This window comes from Podarcis tiliguerta (genome assembly GCF_965153285.1).
Source record: "Podarcis tiliguerta genome assembly, chromosome: 10".
Taxonomy (NCBI): Eukaryota; Metazoa; Chordata; class Lepidosauria; order Squamata; family Lacertidae; genus Podarcis; species Podarcis tiliguerta.
This window is the reverse complement of record NC_139543.1, coordinates 70,973,783-70,996,008: the sequence shown is the minus strand read 5'-3', so window position 1 is coordinate 70,996,008 and position 22,226 is coordinate 70,973,783. Positions and strand designations below refer to the sequence as shown.

The 22,226-nt window shown below is 48.3% G+C and overlaps 1 protein-coding gene across 2 annotated transcripts; it reads right to left on the bottom strand.

Annotated features, from left to right (window-relative positions):
* Window positions 1-644: 644 nt before the first annotated feature.
* Window positions 645-22,218, bottom strand: HDAC8 (histone deacetylase 8). 2 transcript variants are annotated; one of them, XM_083402344.1, is made up of 11 exons: window positions 22,084-22,218; window positions 20,288-20,340; window positions 19,333-19,463; window positions 18,066-18,207; window positions 15,353-15,465; window positions 12,185-12,262; window positions 10,308-10,416; window positions 9,102-9,274; window positions 6,269-6,367; window positions 4,721-4,826; window positions 645-1,029 (listed from the first exon to the last, which is right to left on the bottom strand). In XM_083402344.1, the coding sequence occupies exons 1-10, from the start codon at window positions 22,186-22,188 to the stop codon at window positions 4,723-4,725; spliced, it is 1,107 nt and encodes a 368-aa protein (XP_083258470.1). In that variant the 5' UTR covers window positions 22,189-22,218; the 3' UTR covers window positions 645-1,029; window positions 4,721-4,722. The 2 variants fall into 2 exon arrangements, with proteins under 2 accessions (XP_083258470.1, XP_083258469.1); XM_083402343.1 differs by having other exon boundaries at window positions 6,269-6,363.
* Window positions 22,219-22,226: the final 8 nt, after the last annotated feature.

Below are 22,226 nucleotides of genomic sequence, written 5' to 3'. Positions count from 1 at the left end.
CAGTCACACAATCAATCAATCAGGAGCTGAACTGGGTTCCACTCAGTCACAAAAACAAAACAAAAAGAACCATAAAAACACAAAATAAATAGCAAAAACAGACCTCAGTGTAACACTCAAAACGGAAGTGTGGCACTCAAAACGGAAGATGTTCGGCTTCCGAAAACAGTTCGCAAACCGGAACACTTACTTCCGGGTTTGCAGTGTTTGGGTTCCAAGTTGTTTGAATACCAAGGCGTTTGAGAACCAAGGTGCCACTGTAGTTTTACCACTGCCTCCTTCAAACAGGCAGGGACCTAGTACTTACAGGAATTAGAGGACAAATTTCAGTCAGGTTTTTCGGGCAGGAGTTTGAGACTCAAAAGAGTTTGAGAGACAAAATGTTTAGAACAACAACAGCAAAAACCCTAAGAGTTTTCCAAGCTCTTTTTATCAGTGCATTATTCATATTCTAAACCTAAACCACTTAGGTCTAAACTAGATGTTGGAGGCAAGCATGTAGCTGTAGCCTTCCTTAAAAGTTGAAAATTCACTTTGGGATGAAGAGAGTAGAAACGGGAGATGCTTAGACTTTTTGCTGCTGCAAATCATTTCCCCAGCCAACTGGGGAAACGGCAGAGAACTGAGGAAGGACAAAGAGGAAATATATCAAACACTTTTATTTTCAGAGCAGACAACCAACAACAAGACACAACCCACCTCGGCTGCGCAGGACATTTTAGTTAGCTGAGGGGGAGAGAAGGCTTTTCTAACAGCCAAACCAGGCCATGGAAGGAAATGACCCCTCTGTTAAAAAAAAGGAACCAGCTCCAACCCCATCGAACTCCTACCAAGAGCCAGCCGCTTTATAAAAGGGAGCAATGAGTTGGAGCCGTGATGGGTTGGTGGCCAGGGGGCTTCCGGAGACCCCCAGAGGATTTCTTCAAGGATCCGGCAGGGGCAACCAGCGAATTTGCTCTCCCAGGAGGCCTTCGGCAGGAGCGAAGACAGGATCCGTCCTCTTCTGCTACACCACATTCTTCAGGTTGCCTGCAAACATTATAATTATTATTATTTATTCAACTTATACACCACCGGAGGTCTCAGGGCGGTTCACAACAAGACCACAACACATAAAATCAAACCAAAAGTAATAACCCAATAACCCCCATAAAGCCACATTCTAAAAGGGTGTTGGATGTCAATAAGATTAAACCAAAGCCCTAGTTTAAAAGGAACCTTTTTGCCTGGCGCCTCAAGGTGTATAATGAAGGCACCAGGCGAACTTCCCGGGGGAGAGCATCCCAGAGACGGGGAGCCACTGCAGAGAAGGCCCCGTTCTCGTGTTGCCACCCTCAGGACCTCTCAAGGAGGAGGCACAGGAAGACAGGCCTCACAAGATGATCTTAGGTTCTGGGTAGGTTCATATGGAAAGAGGTGGTCCTTAAGGTATTGCGGTCCTGAGCCATTTAAGGCTTTATATGTCAAAACCAGCACTTTGAATTGGGCCCAGAAACTAATCGGTAGTCAGTGCAGCCAGACCAGGATCGGTGTAATATGCTCAAACCGTCTTGCTCCAGTGAACAACCTGGCTGCTGAATTCTGCACCTGCTGAGGATTCCGAATCATCTTCAAAGGCAGCCCCACGTATAATGCATTGCAGTAATCTAACCTTAAGGTTACCAGAGCATGTTGTTGTTCTTTAGTCGTTTAGTCGTGTCCAACTCTTCATGACCCCCTGGACCAGAGCACGCCAGGCCCTCCTGTCTTCCACTGCCTCCCGCAGTTTGGTCAAACTCATGCTGGTAGCTTCGAGAACACTGTCCCACCACCTCGTCCTCTGTCGTCCCCTTCTCCTTGTGCCCTCCATCTTTCCCAACATCAGGGTCTTTTCCAGGGAGTCTTCTCTTCTCATGAGGTGGCCAAAGTCTTGGAGCCTCAGCTTCAGGATCTGTCCTTCCAATGATCACTCAGGGCTGATTTCCTTCAGAATGGAGAGGTTTGATCTTCTTGCAGTCCATGGGACTCTCAAGAGTCTCCTCCAGCACCATAATTCAAAAGCATCAATTTTTCGGCAATCAGCCATCTTTATGGTCCAGCTCTCACTTCCATACATCACTACTGGGAAAACCATAGCTTTAACTATACGGTCCAGAGCATAGACAACAGTAATTTGGCTATCCCTGTCCAGATAGGGCAGGGATAGCCAAATTGGGCCCAGAAACTAATCAGTAGCCAGTGCAGTCGGATCAGGATCAGTGAAACCGTCGGGTAAGCAACTTGGCTGCTGAATTCTGCACTAGCTGGAGTTTCCGAACCGTCTTCAGAGGCAGCCTGGCATTTAAGGCATTGCAGTGATCTAACCTTGAAGTCACCGGAGCCTAGACAACAGTAGTTAGGCTATCCCTGTCCAGATAGGGGCGTAGCTGGGCCACCAGCCGAAGCTGATGGAAGGCACTCCGGGCCACTGAGGCCACCTGGGCAACATTCGCAAAGCCCTCCCTTTTACCTGGAGAAGAAAGGCGGGAGGTTTTTTAAAGGAGGGGCTGGAGCAATTTTTTAGCTGACATTCCTGCACTAGATGGACTAGATGGCCCCGGGGACCCCTTCCACCTCTACAATCCCATCTGGAGACACTGGTGTCAGGAGTGCGAGCAGGAGCCAGGCCCTGTGACCAGTAGGGCTTCGCAGGACTGGGGCTTTCCTAAGTTTGTTCTGAAGAGGCAAGGCGCAACTGCACAGGTGAGGCTGCTTGGTAACTCACAGCACCAGGTGGCAAGAGCCGGGAAGGGCTATAAGGTCAGCATTTTCCTTCGGCTTTTTGCCACAGCAGCACGTTCCCTGTGTTGTTGTGTTTAGTTCTTTAACTCCTTGATCCTCAGACCTCTGCCTTCGGCCTTCATGACTCCTTGCTTCTTGACCCTCGCACCCCTGACTTCGTGACTCCTTGCTCCTCGGACCCTTGACTTCGTGACTCCTTGCTTCTTGATCCTCGGACCCTTGACTTCGTGACTCCTTGCTTCTTGATCCTCGGACCCTTGACTTCATGACTCCTTGCTTCTTGATCCTCGGACCCTTGACTTCGTGACTCCTTGCTTCTTGACCCTCGGACCCCTGACTTCGTGACTCCTTGCTTCTTGATCGTCAGACCCCTGACTTCGTGACTCCTTGCTTCTTGACCCTCGGACCCCTGACTTCGTGACTCCTTGCTTCTTGACCCTCGGACCCCTGCCTTCGTGTCTCCCTGCTTCTTGATCCTCGGACCCTTGACTTCTTGACTCCTTGATCCTCGGACCCTTGACTTCTTGACTCCTTGCTTCTTGATCCTCGGACCCTTGACTTCTTGACTCCTTGCTTCTTGACCCTCGGACCCCTGACTTCATGACTCCTTGCTTCTTGACCCTCGGACCCCTGACTTCGTGACTCCTTGCTTCTTGACCCTCGGACCCCTGACTTCGTGACTCCTTGCTTCTTGATCCTCGGACCCTTGACTTCGTGACTCCTTGCTTCTTGATCGTCGGACCCCTGACTTCATGACTCCTTGCTTCTTGACCCTCGGACCCCTGACTTCGTGACTCCTTGCTTCTTGATCGTCGGACCCCTGACTTCGTGACTCCTTGCTTCTTGACCCTCGGACCCTTGACTTCGTGACTCCTTGCTTCTTGATCCTCGGACCCTTGACTTCGTGACTCCTTGCTTCTTGACCCTCGGACCCCTGACTTCGTGACTCCTTGCTTCTTGATCCTCGGACCCTTGACTTCGTGACTCCTTGCTTCTTGATCGTCGGACCCCTGACTTCATGACTCCTTGCTTCTTGACCCTCGGACCCCTGACTTCGTGACTCCTTGCTTCTTGATCGTCAGACCCCTGACTTCGTGACTCCTTGCTTCTTGACCCTCGGACCCCTGACTTCGTGACTCCTTGCTTCTTGATCCTCGGACCCTTGACTTCGTGACTCCTTGCTTCTTGATCGTCGGACCCCTGACTTCATGACTCCTTGCTTCTTGACCCTCGGACCCCTGACTTCGTGACTCCTTGCTTCTTGATCGTCGGACCCCTGACTTCGTGACTCCTTGCTTCTTGACCCTCGGACCCTTGACTTCGTGACTCCTTGCTTCTTGATCCTCGGACCCTTGACTTCGTGACTCCTTGCTTCTTGATCGTCGGACCCCTGACTTCGTGACTCCTTGCTTCTTGACCCTCGGACCCCTGCCTTCGTGTCTCCCTGCTTCTTGATCCTCGGACCCTTGACTTCTTGACTCCTTGATCCTCGGACCCTTGACTTCTTGACTCCTTGCTTCTTGATCCTCGGACCCTTGACTTCGTGACTCCTTGCTTCTTGACCCTCGGACCCCTGACTTCGTGACTCCTTGCTTCTTGATCCTCGGACTCTTGACTTCGTGACTCCTTGCTTCTTGATCCTCGGACCCCTGCCTTCGTGACTCCTTGCTCCTTGGACCCTTGGCTTCCTGGCTCCTTGCCTTCTGACCCTTGGACTTTTGGCTTCCTGACTCCTGGCTTCTAGCTCCCCGTTCCTGCTCCCTCCCCGCCATCTTGCCCCCGGTCCCGACGTCCCCAGCCAGGACTTCGATCACCCATGAACTGGACTGTGACAACTGGGACTTGATCCCTTCTGCGCACAATTGAGGTGCTCTGCCAGGGGACGGCGCCCCTTTGCTGGGAGCCAGGCTCATTGGCAACCTGCAACCTCCTTCTCCCAGGTGAGGAGGGCAGGACTCACCTTTAATGCAGCCCAGGATTTCTTGGATTCTCTGCGGCTCGTTGCGGTCCAGCCTGCAGCTTGGTGTAACTTCCAAGACGTAATCGGGGCCGTATTCCGTGAAGTACTGCCAGAGGAGGAAGGAAAGGGTGAAGGAAGGAAAAAGGAGCCACTCCTGGCAGATCTAAGCGAGGCAAGACGCACCCAGGGAGGTAAACCCATGTTGCATGCGACCTTCTGACTTCACAAGCAAAACAACAACAACAGCAACAACAACAGCTTATTTACACCCCGCCCATCTGGCAGGGTTTTCCCAGCCACTCTGGGCAGTTTCCAACCAAGTACAGTGGTGCCTCGCAAGACGAAATTAATTCGTTCCGCGAGTTTTTTCGTAGAGCGAGTTTTTTCGTCTTGCGAAGCACCACGGCGGGGAGGGGTGGGGAGAAGCAGGGCAGCTGCCGCAGCCGGTCCTTGGACTCACCTGCGCCTTGTGGACACCGCGAAACGCGGCTGCTGGAGGGCGGCGGGGCTCAGGAGGGCGGCAACGGCTCCTGAGGGGAGTGCGCGAGGGCGGTGGGCAGCGGCGCGAGGCAGCCGGAAGGTCGGCCGGAAGGTGGGAGGGAGCCGGAGGAGCCGTCAGCAGAAAGGTGGGAGGGAGCCGGAGGAGCGGGGAAACGAGCGTGCGTGCGTGCAGTGACCGTCGCCATGACAGGAGAGGCAGGGCTGTTTCGTCTAGCGAAGCAAGCCCTTAGAAAAATCCGTCTTGCGAAGCACCTCAGAAAACGAAAAACCCTTTTGTCTAGCGGGTTTTTCGTCTTCCGAGGCATTCGTCTTGCGGGGTACCACTGTATTAAAAACATTACAACATCAAACATTAAAAACTTCCCTAAACAGGGCCGCCTTCAGTTGTCTTTTACAAGTAAAATAGTTGCTTATTGCCTTGACATCTGCTGGGGGAGCGTTCCAGAGGGCAGGCACCACTACTGCGAAGGCCCTCTGCCTGCTTCCCTGTAACCTCCCTTCTTGCAGGGAGGGAACGGATTAATTCATTTTGCATTACTTTCTATGGGAAAGCGGGCCTCGGTTTTGGAACGCTTTGGTTTTTGAATGGTGTTCCGGAACGGATTAAGTTTGAGAACCAAGCCACCACTGTATTCTTACTGAGGTCCACTTCCAAGAGCCTTCTGGCAGTTCCCCTAATGTGAGAAGCGAAGTCACAGCGAAACAGCCAGAGGGCCTTCTCGGTAGTGGCACCTGCGTTCTGGAATGCCCTCCCATCAGATGCCAAGGAAATAAGCAGCTGTGTTACATTCTGAAGCCATCTGAAAGCTGCCCTGTATTGGGAAGTGTTCAATGCCTGACATTTCACTATTTTTATATATGTTCTGTTGGAAGCCACCCAGAGTGGCAGGGGCAACCCAGCCAGATAGGCAGGGTATAAATAATAAGATTATAATATTATTATTGTTACTAGAAGGACCCTTAGCAAAAGGCTGGGAGGGGTTTCTGCCCAAGAGAAATGGGTCGGTTCTTCTGCACAGCGAAGGGAATGGCTAGCCAAGGCCTCACCTTGTGATCCGGGATCTCGGAGGGCAATGTTTTTCCTAAGATGACTGCCGTCAAATACGCCCAGCAGCGAGCCGTGTTGGCGAGATGGTAGCCTCCTGCCTCCAGGAGCGAAGGAGCAGGAAGTCCGGAAAGGGAAGAAAGAGGAGTTAAAGAATGAGTTAAAGAAATTGTACAAAAGTACATTTGTTAAAAAAACCAGAAGCATTTCTATTAGGTATATTAGTAGGTGAAGAAATTTCAAAGTGAGACCAAAAACTGTTCATGTTTGCAACAACGGCAGCAAGGACTCTTTTAGCCCCAAAATGGAAGCAACAGGAATTATTGACGACAAAAGACTGGCAGGTGAAGATGACTGAATATGCAGAACTGGCAAAACTGACGGGAAAATCCAAAACCAGTGCGATCATGCTTTCCAAAAAGCCGGGGGTAAATTTGTACAATATTTGTTTTTGTTTTTTTAATAAATCATTTTTGTTGTTGTTGTTGTTTAGTCGTTTAGTCGTGTCCAACTCTTCGTGACCCCCTGGACCAGAGCACGCCAGGCACTCCTGTCTTCCACTCCCTCCCGCAGTTTGGTCAAACTCATGTTTGTAGCTTTGAGAACACTGTCCCACCATCTCGTCTTCTGTCGTCCCCTTCTCCTTGTGCCCTCCATCTTTCCCAACATCAGGGTCTTTTCCAGGGAGTCTTCTCTTCTCATGAGGTGGCCAAAGTCTTGGAGCCTCAGCTTCAGGATCTGTCCTTCCAGTGAGCACTCAGGGCTGATTTCCTTAAGAATGGAGAGGTTTGATCTTCTTGCAGTCCAAGAGTCTGCAAGAGTCAAGAGTCTCCTCCAGCACCAGAATTCAAAAGTATCCATTCTTTGTCGATCAGCCTTCTTTATGGTCCAGCTCTCGCTTCCATACATCACTACTGGGAAAACCACGGCTTTAACTATACAGACCTTTGTTGGCAAGGTGATGTCTCTGCTTTTTAAGATGCTGTCTAGGTTTGTCATTGCTTTTCTCCCAAGAAGCAGGCGTCTTTTAATTTCGTGGCTGCTGTCACCATCTGCAGTGATCATGGAGCCCAAGAAAGTAAAATCACTCACTGCCTCCATTTCTTCCCCTTCTATTTGCCAGGAGGTGATGGGCGCAGTACTCATTTTTACTCATTTTTATTAGTTTTCCAATAAGAACATCCAATTAACAAATCCATCAAATCATAATCCAATTCAAAATAATAAAATAAAATAAAAAACAGCCAAATTATTAATTTTAAAAAATTGTACAATATTTGAAGGACAATTGCAAACAATTAACAACATCAGCAGGGTTGAGCTAAGAAGATAAGGATTCTTACCTTTTTATATTTAATTAAAAACGTGATAATTGGAAGGAATGAAATGTAAATAGGAAGAGGTACATAGACATAGAAAGGAATTATGAAAACCACGAGGCGGGAGAGAGGAAGTCGGCCAGCTCATATGAGAAAAAACCAATGTGATTAACAAGGATGTATTCAACTATCAGGGACGCAGGTGGCGCTGTGGGTTAAAGCCTCAGCGCCTAGGGCTTGCCGATCGCAAGGTCAGCGGTTCGAATCCCCGTGGCGGGGTGCGCTCCCGCTGTTCGGTCCCAGCGCCTGCCAACCTAGCAGTTTGAAAGCACTCCCAGGTGCAAGTAGATAAATAGGGACCGCTTACTAGCGGGAAGGTAAACGGCGTTTCCATGTGCGGCTCTGGCTCGCCAGAGCAGCGATGTCACGCTGGCCACGTGACCCGGAAGTGTCTTCGGACAGCGCTGGCCCCCGGCCTCTAGAGTGAGATGAGCGCACAACCCTAGAGTCTGTCAAGACTGGCCCGTACGGGCAGGGGTACCTTTACCTTTACCTTTTTATTCAACTATCATGAAATGGAAACCTGATTAAAAATATTATTAAAAAAAGAAAGAAAGAGGAGGCGTGAGGGGTGTGGAGGAAAGGAGCCCGTTGCGAGCGGCTCTGCCTTTCCTCTGCATCTGCAGGTGAGGCGACAGGTGAGCTGGACTGCTGTCTTGACTCGATAATGGACCGGATGACAGCCAAGAAACTGAAGCTCCATGCAGGTAAGACGGATGCTAAACTGGATGGGTGGGAAATCACCTGCCCTTGATGTGGTTACACTCCCTCTGAAGGAGCAGGCACGTAGCTTGGGGGCACTCCTGGGTCCTTTGCTGTCGCTTGAGGACAGGGTGGATAAAAATCAATGATTTCTTTTTTAAAAAAAAATTAAAAATCGGATTTTTTAAAAAAAATAATTGGATTTTTAAAATAAAATGCTTTTGGAGGAAAAACCTTTCTAAAGATAGTTTTCTACTGAAGTTGCATTATACAAAGGTTAGTAATTTGAACAAGTTAATTTCATTAGAAAGTGGATATTGGAAAACTGCCAAAATGAGATTTAATGAAAATCAGTTAGGAAGGATTTGAGGAAGTCATTTAACACTGGAATTTAATTTGGATCTTTGATTGGAAGATGTATGTTTGTTTTTTGTTTTTTTTCTATATGTTTTGTTTTTTGTGTTGTGTTTGTAATAAATTTGGAAAATAAAAAAATTTGGAAAATAAGAGAAGTTGCATTATACCATGGACGCAGCGTCTGTACACACGCAAAGTGCGATTCCTGAAACCCAGAAGTAACCCGTTCCGGTACTTCCCGGTTTTGGCAGGTCCATAACCTGAAAAAACGCAACCTGAAGCGTCTGCAATCTGACGTATGACTGTAGTCCAAAGGCTATTCATCAGGAAATAAGGATTAGTTTTAAGTTTTTCATGTGTGCTAAAACTCAGCCCTCGCCCGACCTCCTCTACTCACCTCCTCCCAGGACGAGGGTCGGACGCTTCCACTGCAACACATACTTCAGGCACCGGCCAACCCCTTCGGGGGTCAAGTTGAAGGAGCACATGGGGTCACCAGCGATGGTGTCCGCCCCCAACTGTAGGACAACGGCCTCAGGGCTGAACGCTGCGTAGACCTCCTTCAGGACACTGCAGAGAAAGGAACGAAGACCCCCGTTACCCGGAGAGCAGCCGGGCAGGGAGCCTGTGGCTGCAGAGGTTAATAATATAAATAATAATAATTTATTATTTATACCCCGCCCATCTGGCTGGGCTTCCCCAGCCACTCTGGGCAGCTTCCAACAAAACACTAAAATACAATAACCTATTAAGCATTAAAAGCTTCCCTAAACAAGGCTGCCTTCAGATGTCTTCTAAAAGTTTGGTGGTTACTTTTCTCTTTGACATCCGGTGGGAGGGCATTCCACAGGGCAGGCGCCACTACCAAGAAGGCCCTCTGCCTGGTTCCCTGTAACTTGGCTTCTCGCAGCGAGGGAACCGCCAGAAGGCCCTCGGCGCTGGACCTCAGTGTCCAGGCAGAACGATGGAGGTGGGGAGGCTCCTTCAGGTATCCTGGACCGAGGTCGTTGAGGGCTTTCAAGGTCAGCACCAACACCTTGAATTGTGCTTGGAAACGTCCTGGGAGCCAGTGTGGTTTTTCAAGACTGGTGTTATATGGTCTCGGCGGCCGCTCCCAGTCACCATTCTGAAGCTGACTGGACACGGGTTAGAGCTCAATGTTGAGCCTGCCAAGTGGCGGTAGCGACGGCGAAGACTTCCCACCAGATGTGAAGGAAATAAGCAGCTATCATATCTTTAAAAGACATCTGAAGGCAGCCCTGTTTAGGGAAGTTTTTAATATTTAATGCTGTATTGTTTATAACACTCTGGGAACCGCCCAGAGTGACTAGGAAACTCAGCCAGATGGGCGGGGTATAAATAAATTATTATTATGATTAATTATTATTATTATTATTGCTAAAGACGGCCCTGCTTCCTTGTGGAGCCCGGACATGTTTCAAAAGCCGCAGAGCCAATTCCAGTAGCTCAGCTAGAACAATCTGATGGGAAGACAGAGCGAGCCCCGAGTGTGAGTTATGCAAGGTGGGACAGAAAGCAGGAACTGTGGGAGAACCACCGAAAACATTTGCTCCCAAAGGGCCACCGGGTTTTGGGTTCTTACGTCTCGCAGATCTGGAAGTATCTGTCGTCCTGGATGCCGTCTTGAATGGGGACATTGACGCTGTAGTAGCGCCCCTTTCCCAGGCCCACGTCCGTCACATCTCCTGTTCCTGAGCAAGAGGCAGAAGAGAGTTATTTTTACTGACTTGGGACCAGGAAGCAGGACCGTGAAGGATGTTATTGTGCCTCAGTGTAGTGATCAGGTGGGACTGCTACGAGGAATTATGAAACTATGGAGCAAGCCATTGTGTCTGCAATGAAAGCATTGCGTTGACTGGGCTTGAGTCACTGACAATAATTTCTGATCAAATCCCACAAGCCTCTGCATCTCTGCCCCATTTTATCTACTGCCCATTTCTCTACGCATGACAAGCACGTATAAGCATTCTAAAACACAGAACAGATGCTTCACCAGGCATCCTCAGTACATAAAGATAGTAGTCAGCTTTGATGTACCTCTCCTTGATTTTGCTAATCTTAGGGCCAGGAAATAGTTTCACATAGAGGTGATAATGCTTTTGAGTTCTGGTGCTGGAGGAGACTCTTGAGAGTCCCATGGACAGCAAGAAGATCAAACCTCTCCATTCTGAAGGAAATCAGCCCTGAGTGCTCCCTGGAAGGACAGATCCTGAAGCTGAGGCTCCAAGACTTTGGCTACCTGATGAAAAGAGAAGACTCCCTGGAAAAGACCCTGATGTTGGGAAACATGGAGGGCACAAGGAGAAGGGGACGACAGAGGACGAGATGGTGGGACAGTGTTCTCGAAGAGACCAACATGAGTTTGACCAAACTGCGGGAGGCAGTGGAAGACAGGAGGGCCTGGCGTGCTCTGGTACATGGGGTCACAAAGAGTTGGACATGACTAAACAACAACAACAATCTTTCCTTGCCATCCTTGCTCTCCTGTTTATGGCCTCTGGGGTTCGCTAAAAGCATTCCTAATTGATTCCTATTTTATTTACTCTGAACTACGTATGCATGCTCAAGTAGGAAATAGTTTCTTTGCAGTTAAAAGGATTTCTTTGATCAACTTTGTACCCACATGGTAGGTTTTGGAAATGCTCAGAGGACATCTGATTGGTTCTTACAAGCACTGTGCTCTAAGTTCTTTCGTTAATAAAAGGGGCCTGGGCCAGGGTGTGACAGATTATTCCTGGCACTCCCCCCAGAGTCTTGCTGGTCAAGCCTCATGTGTATTTTATTAATCAGGGTCCAATCCTTCCTTCCTCTTGGAACGCAACACCTCAGGTGCTGCCTGCGGACTGCCCATCGAGGGGCCTCCGGTTGGCCATTATGATAGCAGGATGATGCCTTCTCTGGCCTGATCCAGCGGCTTCTTCTCAGGTTCTTATGCCTCTTGGGATTCAGAGAATGATATGAACCGAGAACAGGGGAAATAAACAGTGGGTACTGTTTGTGTAATTATATGCACAAAATATAAATATACTAGGTGTATAAAAAACTAAAAAGGTAAAGGGGGACGCGGGTGGCGCTGTGGGTTAAACCACAGAGCCTAGGACTTGCCAATCAGAAGGTTGGCGGTTCGAATCCCTGTGACGGGGTGAGCTCCCGTTGCTCAGTCCCTGCTCCTGCCCACCAGCAGTTTGAAAGCACGTCAAAGTGCAAGTAGATCAATAGGAACCGCTCTGGCGGGAAGATAAACAGCGTTTCCGTGTGCTGCTCTGGTTCGCCAGAAGCGGCTTAGTCCTGCTGGCCACATGACCCGGAAGCTGTACGCCGGCTCCCTCGGCCAAGAAAGCGAGATGAGCACCGCAACCCCAGAGTCGGCCACAACTGGACCTAATGGTCAGGGGTCCCTTTACCTTTAAGGGAAGCAACACTCAAGCACAGTAAAAGAAATAAATAATAATCACTTGCCTGGGAAAAATCCTGGAGAGAACTTATGCAGAGACACCGTCATCACTTTGGAGGTGAAGATGAAGGCATCTTCTACACCTGGATGGAAAGAAAGAGAGAGAGAGAGAGAAGTGAAATAATTGTGACAGGCTCCTTGCCCATCTGCCGCAGAGTCTAGTCCTGGAGGCCAGAGACCCTATAGCCAGGGGGCTTATCAGGGAAGGAAGCTGAAAGACAACACAATCTCATAGCTTTTTTTGACAGAGTCGCAAGCTTGATGGATCAGGGGAATGCTGCGGGAGCATAGTGTATCTTGATTTCAGTAAGGCTCTGGACAAAACCCCCAATGATATTATAATAATAAATTTTTATTTATACTCTGCCCTCCCCGGCCAAGACTGGGCTCAGGGCGGCTAACATCGAATATAAATACAGTAAAAACATTAAAAACAAAACAACCCCCCCCCCAAAAAAAACAACAACAGTTGATTAAAATATGATGATACAGATGATACAACGGTGGTTGGTTTAATCACGGCTGGAGAGGGGAAGGCGGCCTATAGGAAGGAAGTTGAGCAGTTGGGGGAGTGGTGCAGGAAAAACAACTTACTCCTTAACTTAAAGAAAACAAGAGATTATTGTGGACTTTAGGAAATGTAAATTGAATATTCAGCCACTCATTATTGAGGGGAAGTGTGTGGAACAGGTCTTGGTGTTTCGATTTCTGGGAATGGAGTTGAGAGACGACCTAACCTGGGGAGAAAACAGTAATATATACCGTATGTGTTGCATGTAACACACCGAGATTTGCCCTTGTGTACAGAAACCGAAAGTGGCGTCACTGAGGACTTTGGATTACAATAGAAAATAAAGAAGAAGAAAAGTAAAAGTATTTCACACGGAACTACAAACTCGCTTCCTAAATCAATTCAGTAACTGTTAAAAATAAATGAAGGATCAACATCGGAAATGTTTTATTTGGACTAATTAAGAAATGCAATATGATATTAGATCATCACTCCCCGAACTTCAGAGCATGGGAAGTCACCCAAAAGATATATAATTCGGCATTGAATATTTGGCTTTTTTATTGTATTATAATTTGGAATGTTTTATTGTGGTTTTTATTGGAATGCTAAAATGGAAATTTAATAAAAAATATATTATTTAAAATTATAATAATAATAATACCATCTTTATTGTCAATGTACAACCTGTGTACACTGAAATTAACTGAGCCCCACCACACACTCAACCTCATTGCACTCTGTGTGCTTGTCGCACAACACACCAACCCCAAAATCAGTTGCACTATATTATTTTCCGTTCAGCAGCCTAACAGCCCACGGATAGAAACTGTTTTTTAGCCTGTTGGTTCGGCTGATTACTTATATATCTCCTGCCCGAGGGTAGAAGATTAAAGAGTTGCTGGCCGGGGTGTGAATTGTCCCTGAGAATTTTTCTCGCTCTCCTAAGGCAACAATCCTTTGCGATGTCGTCTAGCGGGCTCAGGGGACAGCCCATGAGATCATGTGCTGTGTTCACCGCCCTCTGTAAAGACTTTCTGTCCATGGCTTTCAAGCCAACGTGCCACATTGTGATACAATACGAGAGGACACTTTCTGTTGTGGACCGCTAGAAGGAGGTCATCAATTGTCGTTTAGCATTGTTCTTTCGCAAGACCCTGAGAAAATGGAGTCTCTGCTGGGCCTTCCTAACCACCTGGGTCGTATTGAATTTCCAAGTGAGGTCTTCACTAAGGTAAACTCACAGGAATTTAAAGGAAGAGACTCTCTCCACACAACACCCCCTGATATACAACGGGGCTAGTTCCCCTTGCTTCTGTGGCGTTGGCCTCCTAGGATGGGTCAAGGAAAGGGTTAAAATGGGTATGATGTGATAGAGTGGGAGGTTTTGAAAGTCAGTTGAGGTTTGTCAGTTGGGCGTTGAGGCTTGGGTGTTGGAGAAGGAAGAGGGAGGCTTAGGTGTGGGATTGGCAGAGTTGTATTGTAAGAGAGTGAGAGGAATTGTTAGGTTGAGTCAGATAGATAGTTGGGAATAATTCAGTCTGAGGTTGTTAGGAACTAAGATTAGGAAACTGACAAGAGAATAGTAAACTGTAACCATACGCGGGACGCGGGTGGCGCTGTGGGTTAAAGCCTCAGCGCCTAGGGCTTGCCGATCAAAAGGTCAGCGGTTCGAATCCCCGCAGCGGGGTGCGCTCCCGCTGTTTGGTCCCAGCGCCTGTCAACCTAGTAGTTCGAAAGCACTCCCGGGTGCAAGTAGGTAAATAGGGACCGCTTACTAGCGGGAAGGTAAACGGCGTTTCCGTGTGCGGCTCTGGCTCGCCAGAGCAGCGATGTCACGCTGGCCACGTGACCCGGAAGTGTCTTCGGACAGCGCTGGCCTCTTTGAGTGAGATGGGCGCACAACCCTAGAGTCTGGCAAGACTGGCCCGTACGGGCAGGGGTACCTTTACCTTTAACCATACGCTTGTTCCTGCATTTAAAAATAAACTTGATTATTTGTTTATGTTAACAACTGTCTGGACTCCGTGTGTCCCCGTGAGAAGTGGGGTGGTGGCAGCGAAGAAAGCTAACGCAGTGGTGGCACAGGGTCAACAGACCGTGAAACGTCCGGGGGCCCTGTGTGATCGCCACAGCTTCCTCCGAAGGTCCAACACCATCTCCTTTGTCTTGCTAATATTTAGGTGCAAGCTATTCTCTAAGCACCACGTAGCTACCTTTTGAACCTCCCCCCGTACGCTGATTCCTCTTCTCCTTCTTTGGCGATCCCTCGTAGCCGAGTAAGACTGTCTTCCATAAACGCAGTTTTAACAATGAGTCCGTAAGTGACTGTGGGGGCCAATTCTGGATCCACACGTCCTTCCACAGTGGGGACATTGGTTTCCAGGCGGGAGTTGATCCCGGTTGGCAAATACAAATACAAATATACGAACAGAAATACAAATATGAAATATGAAAAATAGCTGGAAGTAACCCGTTCGGTTACTTCCGGGTCGCCGTGGGACGCAACCTGGAAACGCTCAACCTGAAGCGTCTTTAACCCGAGGTATGACTGTATTTAGGTGCAAGCTATTCTCTAAGCACCATGTAGAAAAAACACAAAAAAACAAAGCAGCAGGAACAAGTCAAGCCATGTCAACCTGTGTGCTGGAAGGAACCTTACCATCCCCGTGATGAAGATCTAGGTCCACATAGAGAACGCGGCCAAATTTCTGCCGGAGCCGCAAGATGCCCAGGACGGCGTCGTTCAGGTAGCAGAAGCCGGAAGCTTCGTCCCTGCAAATAAAACATGACTGGTAAAATGTGAAGGTTCAGAAGCTGTCAAACGAAGCTGGTCTCAAGCAAAGAACGTGGCACTCTTCGCCACTCCGGCAGATTTTGTAGAGGAAAATTAGGCACACGGAGAGGAAGAAGAAGTTATAGTGACATGAATCTTATAGTGATATAAGATTTCGGATAAAATATCCAGTTAAAATCCTGGGAAAGGTTGTGGAAGGAAGGTATCAATTTTACTGCAGGCAGCAAAAGAAAATGTTATGAAAATGATGTACTGATGATATTTGACACCAGCTAAACTGGCTAAAATGTACAAGACAGGAGCCAATGAGTGCTGGAAATATAAAGAAAAGGAAGGTATCTTCTACCACATGTGGTGGACTTGCAAAGAGGGAAAGGCTTTCTGGGAAATGGTATATAATGAGCTAAAGGAAATGTTTAAAAATACTTTTGTTACAAAACCTGAAGTCTTTTTACTGGGTATAGTGGGTTAAGAGATACCAAGGGAAGATAAAAGACTGTTTATGTATGTGACAACTGTTGCGTGAATTATTTTAGCCCCAAAATGAAAACAACAAGAAGTACCAACGAAAGAAGAGGGGCAGGTGAAGACGATGGACGTTGCAGAACTGGCAAAACTGAGGGGGAAAATCCGAAACCAGCATGATCAAATATTCCAAAAGGACTGGAGTAAATTTATACAATATTTGAAAGATTATTGCAAGCAATTAAACATCACCAGCAGGGTTGCCCGATGACTTGCAAGGAGAAGTTTTCTATCTTCCTATATGTATTTAAATTTTGAGCCATTTTGTAACGAGTGTCATTAGAATTGGAAAATGCATAAAATGCTATGATATAAAGGTTAATTTTGAAAGCCATGAGATGGGAGGGAAGGAAGTTGACAGGCTCTAGAGAGCTAGAGAGGTAAAGTGGAAAATAATGATGTAATTAAAAGGTAAAGGGAACCCTGACCATTAGGTCCAGTCGTGGGGTTGCAGCGCTCATCTCGCTTTATTAGCCGAGGGAGCCGGTGTACAGCTTCCGGGTCATGTGGCCAGCAGGACTAAGCCACTGCTGGAGAACCAGAGCAGCACACGGAAACGCCGTTTACCTTCCCGCCGGAGTGGTACCTATTTATCTACTTGCATTTAAGGGTGCTTTCGAACTGCTAGGTTGGCAGGAGCAGGGACGGAGCAATGGGAGCTCACCCCGTTGTGGGGATTCGAACCTCCAACCTTCTGAACGGCAAGCCCTTGGCTCTGTGGTTTAACCCACAGCGTCACCCACGTCCCAGTGGTGTGATTAAAGGTAAAGGTACCCCTGCCCGTATGGGCTAGTCGTGTCCGACTCTAGGGTTGCGCGCTCATCTCGCTCAAGAGGCCGTGAGCCGGCGCCGTCCGAAGACACTTCCAGGTCAAGTGGCCAGCGTGACAAAGCTGCAGCTGGCGAGCCAGCACCAGCGCAGCACACAGAAACGCCGTTTACCTTCCTGCTATAAAGCGATCCCTATTTATCTACTTGCACTTAAGGGTGCTTTCGAACTGCGAGGTGGGCAGGAGCTGGGACCGAACGACAGGAGCTCACCCCGCCGCGGGGATTCGAACCGCCGACCATACGATCAGCAAGTCCTAGGCACTGAGGTTTTACCCACAGCGCCACCCGCGTCCCAGTGATGTGATTAGATATCGATAAATGGAAAACTCATAAACATTATAAATATATATAGTGACAAAGCAGAAGACGGAAAATTTTTGATGGCAAGTCTCCCCCTCTGGTAGGCAAGAGGAATATTCCCAGCCGCAGAAGTGACCTGTCATGTTTCTAACCAGCTAGGACTGCTTGTCCTCCTTCTTGGTCATCACGCTGAGCTGCTTAGCTAGCTGAGAGGAAATATGATAGACATCTTCAGGTATCTCAAGGGGCCTGCCCCATGGAAGATGGAGCAAGCTTGCTTTTCTCCGTTGAGATTCTGACTCAACATCGGGAAGAACTTTCCGACAGTAGGAGCCGTTCGACCGCAGAACAGCCTCCCTTGGACGCTGGTGGGAGTTATAAAAATTATTATTAGGTTTTTACATTAGCAGGATTATTGTAGTAACCTGCAGTTTTATAAGAGTATCTATTTACAGTCGATAAATCAAATGAGCAAGTTAAATGAATCTGGATACGCCGAAGGTTTAAAAATAAAGGAAGTCAAGTTTTGAAATGTTAAATGGGTTGTAAAACTAATGAAATGTATAAATTTGAAAAGTATAAATAGAAAATTGTTAAGTTTTCACATCAAGTTTAAGGTGCGTGAAAGTGAAACGAACAGAACGACAAACAACCAAACCAGACAAATGCAGGAAAATCAAATTTCGAATCAATGGCAAGTAGGTTCCAAATCTATGTCAAATTTAGAGGTTGGATGGACACCTGTCATGGATGCTTGAGATTCCTGCCTTGCAGGCGGGTTGGAATAGATGACCACTGGGGTTCCTTCCAACTCTACAGTCCTGTGATTCTGTGATTCCTCTCCCTGCAGGCCTGACGGATGGCAAGGTGGACTAGGCCTAACAATGAAGGCTCTGGGAGAAGCAACGAGACAACTTCCTTACTTCTTTGCGTGATGCCAGCCTCCGGGCCAGTTGATGGCAACCTGGCAGTCGCCATTCACCAAACACTGGGCGGCTGTGATGGTGGCTCCTCCCACGGCGGCCGCATAGTCAAAGATCCCTTCCGAGGTTGGGCAGTCGTAACCTGGAGGGAGCAGGAGAAAGGGGTGAGCATGATAGAAGAATCAGAGACCCACCAGGTGTATATTTTTATTATTTGGACAATTTTTCACTTTAATTGCATTTAACCTTGGTTCTCAAACGCCTTGGTGCTCAAACAACTTGGAACCCAAAAACTGCAAACCTGGAAGTAAGTGTTCTAGTTTGCGAACTTTTTTCGGATGCTGAACTTGCTCTGTTTTGAGTGTTATGCTGAGGTCTGTCTGTTTTTGCTATTTACCGTATCTTTTGCTCTATAAGACTCACTTTTTCCCTCCTAAAAAGTAAGGGGAAATGTGTGTGCGTCTTATGGAGCAAATGCAGGCTGCGCAGCTATCCCAGAAGCCAGAACAGCAAGAGGGATTGCTGCTTTCACTGCGCAGCAATCCCTCTTGCTGTTCTGGCTTCTGAGATTCAAAATATTTTTCCCCCTTGTTTTCCTCCTCCAAAAACTAGGTGCGTCTTGTGGTCTGGTGCGTCTTGTAGAGTGAAAAATACGGTATTTTGCATTCTTGTGGCTCTTTTTTTCCCGTTTCGTTTTTGTGACCGTGTGGCACCCAGTTCAGCTCCTGATGGATGGATTGTGTGACTGCAGTAACATCGTTTATTCCAGAGGGATACATAAGCAGAGGTAAGACTGTACTTCTTCTTAATTTTATTTCAGTTCAACAATTACTTTGTTAAAAAACGTATTTTGTGATGTGCAAATGGCTTTAGATACCTGTTAGGTTCATCAATTACCATATACATATATTCAACACATAAAACAGCGACAAATTGTTTTTGCCAAAGGACAGATGGACATATAAAGGGCCCCATTACCTCCAGTAGATTAAGGGAAGGCATCCCCCAACCTTCAGCCCTCCATATGTTTTGGACTACAATTCCCATCATCCCTGACCACTGGTCCTGTTGGCTAGGGATCATGGGAGTTGTAGGCCAAAACATCTGGAGGGCTGAAGGTTGGGGATGCCTGGTTAGGGCCTCATCAAACCTAAATCTGGCCCCAGCTGTGAGACAGATTTCAGCACCCAAAGCCTGGCAGCAGATCTTCCCTGGCTCCTTGCTTGGAGTTCTCCAGGGAAAAAAACCCAAATGGCCCCCTCCTCACCTAATCCGAATCCCACCGATTCCGGATGGTCATCGTCGCCTTCCTCGCTCACTTTCTGCAGGTGCTGTAGGTAGGCATCAGTGTGGAAGCCGGCCATCTCCTCCATGGAAGCTACTTTGGGCGGGACAATCCTACGGAAATGAAGAACTTGGTGGGTGGGGCAGACCCAGAATATGGAAGGCAGCACCTCAACCGCTCCAAGGAATCGCCCAAACTTCCCGTGGTTCCCTTGCCATGCTCCTCTGCAAGGAAAACCTGCTCTTTGGCTTTAAATTGGAATAAACGGCAATCCATTTTTTAAAACCCTAACTGCTGTTTGCTCCGATTGAGCGCCAAAGAGCGTTTTTTTGCTCTGATTAAGAGCCAAAGAGTGGTTTTTTGCTCCGACTGAGCGCCGAAGAGCTGTTTTTTGCTCCGATTGAAACCAAAGAGCGGTTTTTTGCTCTGATTGAGCACCAAAGATGGTTTTTTGCTCCAATTGAGCGCCAAAGAGCAGTTTCCTCAGGAGGAAAACCGTGGGACAAGAAGAAGGATGGATAAGCCTCAAACCGAGCAGGTGTTGCTGCTATGGGATGGGTTAGGAGCAGAAGAGAAGTCCTCTGAGGCTGCCCCTCTGTATCTCCTGGACTACAGCAAAGTTCCCCCCAGGCAACGTCCCCCTGTTGTCAGTCAAAGAGATCTCAGCTGCTTAGCAAGTATTCTTCAAGAGCTCTGAGAAATATGGCCTAAAGGAAATATTTTTATCATCAATTTAATTTCTATGCCGCTTTATATTTTTCAGGAAAAAATCTGAGCGGTTTGCAACCTGCCTTAAAGCATCAAACAAAACAATCCGGAATAAAATGCCCCTTTCCAGAAGAGGTGGAAGCTGAGGGAGCCCCTGGCAGAGACACCCCCCCCCTTTGGCCAAGAGACCCCCACCTGCCCCATGGCAAGCTGTGGTGCTTGCGCCTACCTCATGTGATCAAGCAGCGAGTAGGATTCGATCAAGGAATGCACCATGCTGGCCTGTGGGGAAAGGGAGGGAGAGAGAAATTAAGCCAAACCAGACCATCCTCACAGAATCAGAGACCTGCAGCGCTGGAAGGGACACCCAGGGGCCATCTAGTCCAACCCCCTGCAATGCAGGAATTCTGTTTTTATTTTTTGTTTTGTTTTCGTTTCATATTTTATTTTCAAAACTTCCATAGAAAAGCCTAAAGAAAGATAAGTTGATTTTACATGAGATATTCTTAGACTGAAATAAATGTTACGTTGTACATGACAAAATTAATTAAAAATCTAAGATACACTGGACGCTCGGGTTGCAAATGTGATCCGTGCGGGAGGCACGTACGCAACCCGCAGTGCTGTGTCTGCACGCGCGGGTCACAATTCGGCGCTTCTGCGCATGTGCAAAGCGTGATTTAGTGCGTCTGCGCATGCGTGAGCGCCGAAACCCGGAAGTACTGAAACCAAAAAACGCGCAACCTGAAGCGTCTGTAATCTGAGGTATGACTGTAGCTCTAGGTATATAAATATAATACCATTAAAAAGAAAAAGGGGGGAAGGGGGGAAAGAAAAAGAAAAAATGGCAAAACAGAAAAAAATATTTTTAAAAAATACTTATTGATCGATAAGAGATTAGGAATTCGCTTAGGAATTCTATTTTTAATGTTGTGTTGGAAGCCGCCCAGAGTGGCTGGGGAAACTCAGATGCGTGCGGTAGAAATAATAAATTCTTATTCTTATTCTTATTCTTATAACCTTCTGGCGGTTTCCACTGCGAGAAGCCAAGTTACAGGGAATCCGGCAGAGGGCCTTCTTGGTGGTGGCGCCCGCCCTGTGGAACGCCCTCCCACCAGATGTCAAAGAGAAGAACATCTACCAGACTTTTAGAAGGCATCTGAAGGCAGCCCTGTTCAGGGAAGCTTTTAATGTTTAAGAGACTATTGTATTTTAATGTTCTGTTGGAAGCCACCCAGATGGGCAGGGTAGAAATAATAAATTATTATTATTATTATTATTATTATTATTATTATTATTATTATCTTCTTAAAAAGTATTGTGGTAATGCAAATCTCCTGACAGGTCTAGTGCCTTTTGTATCCCCCCTCACCATGCATATCCCCCCCTTCCAGCCCCTCCCTCATTGACTTCCCTCTCCCCCCCCCCCTTTGCTAGCCCAAAGGATCCCTCTGAGGACTAGCGCCTTGGGTAGATGGGTGGATTGTCCCCCCCCCCATGCATATCCTCCCCTTCCAGCCCCTCCCTCATTGACTGCCCTCTGCCCCCCTTCCTCCGCTGGCCCAAAGGGTCCCTCTGAGGACTAGTGCCTTGGGTAGATGGGTGGGTTGTCCCCCCCCCCCATGCATATCCCCCCTTCCAGCCCCCCCCCGGGACTGCCCTCTGCCCCCCTTCCTTCGCTGGCCCAAAGGATCCCGCTGAGGACTAGCGCCTTGGGTAGATGGGTGGGTGGTCCCCCCCCCATGCATATCCCCCCCTTCCAGCCCCTCCCTCATTGATTGCCCTCTCCCCCCCCTTTGCTAGCCCAAAGGATCCCGCTGAGGACTAGCGCCTTGGGTAGATGGGTGGGTTCTTCCCCCCCCCCATGCATATCCCCCCCTTCCAGCCCCCCCCCGGGACTGCCCTCTGCCCCCCTTCCTTCGCTGGATCCCGCTGAGGACTAAGGATCCAAAGGATCCCGCTGAGGACTAGCGCCTTGGCTAGTGCGAGTCTCTCTTCTTCGCCCCTCCCCCCCGGGCCCCGCACCCGCTCGGGGACTTTGCAGAGGGCGTCGCATCGCGCCAGGTACTCGGCGCTGTGCACGTAGACCGGCGGCGGCGGAGGCGGCGGAGGGGCCGCCTGCTCGGCCATGGGCGCCACGGGAACCGCGCTTCCGGGCGCCGGTTGCA

What these genes read in the sequence shown, in the direction of transcription:
- HDAC8 (XM_083402343.1), bottom strand. Translation starts at nt 22,188, where the DNA reads ATGGCCGAGCAGGCGGCCCCTCCGCCGCCTCCGCCGCCGCCGGTCTAC. An exon ending in AGATCTTCATCACGGGGATG is followed by an intron (nt 12,263 to 15,352) that starts GTAAGGTTCCTT and finishes CTTTCCATCCAG; the next exon opens with GTGTAGAAGATGCCTTCATC. An exon ending in AATCCTGGGCTGCATTAAAG is followed by an intron (nt 1,030 to 4,720) that starts GTGAGTCCTGCC and finishes TAATGTTTGCAG; the next exon opens with GCAACCTGAAGAATGTGGTG.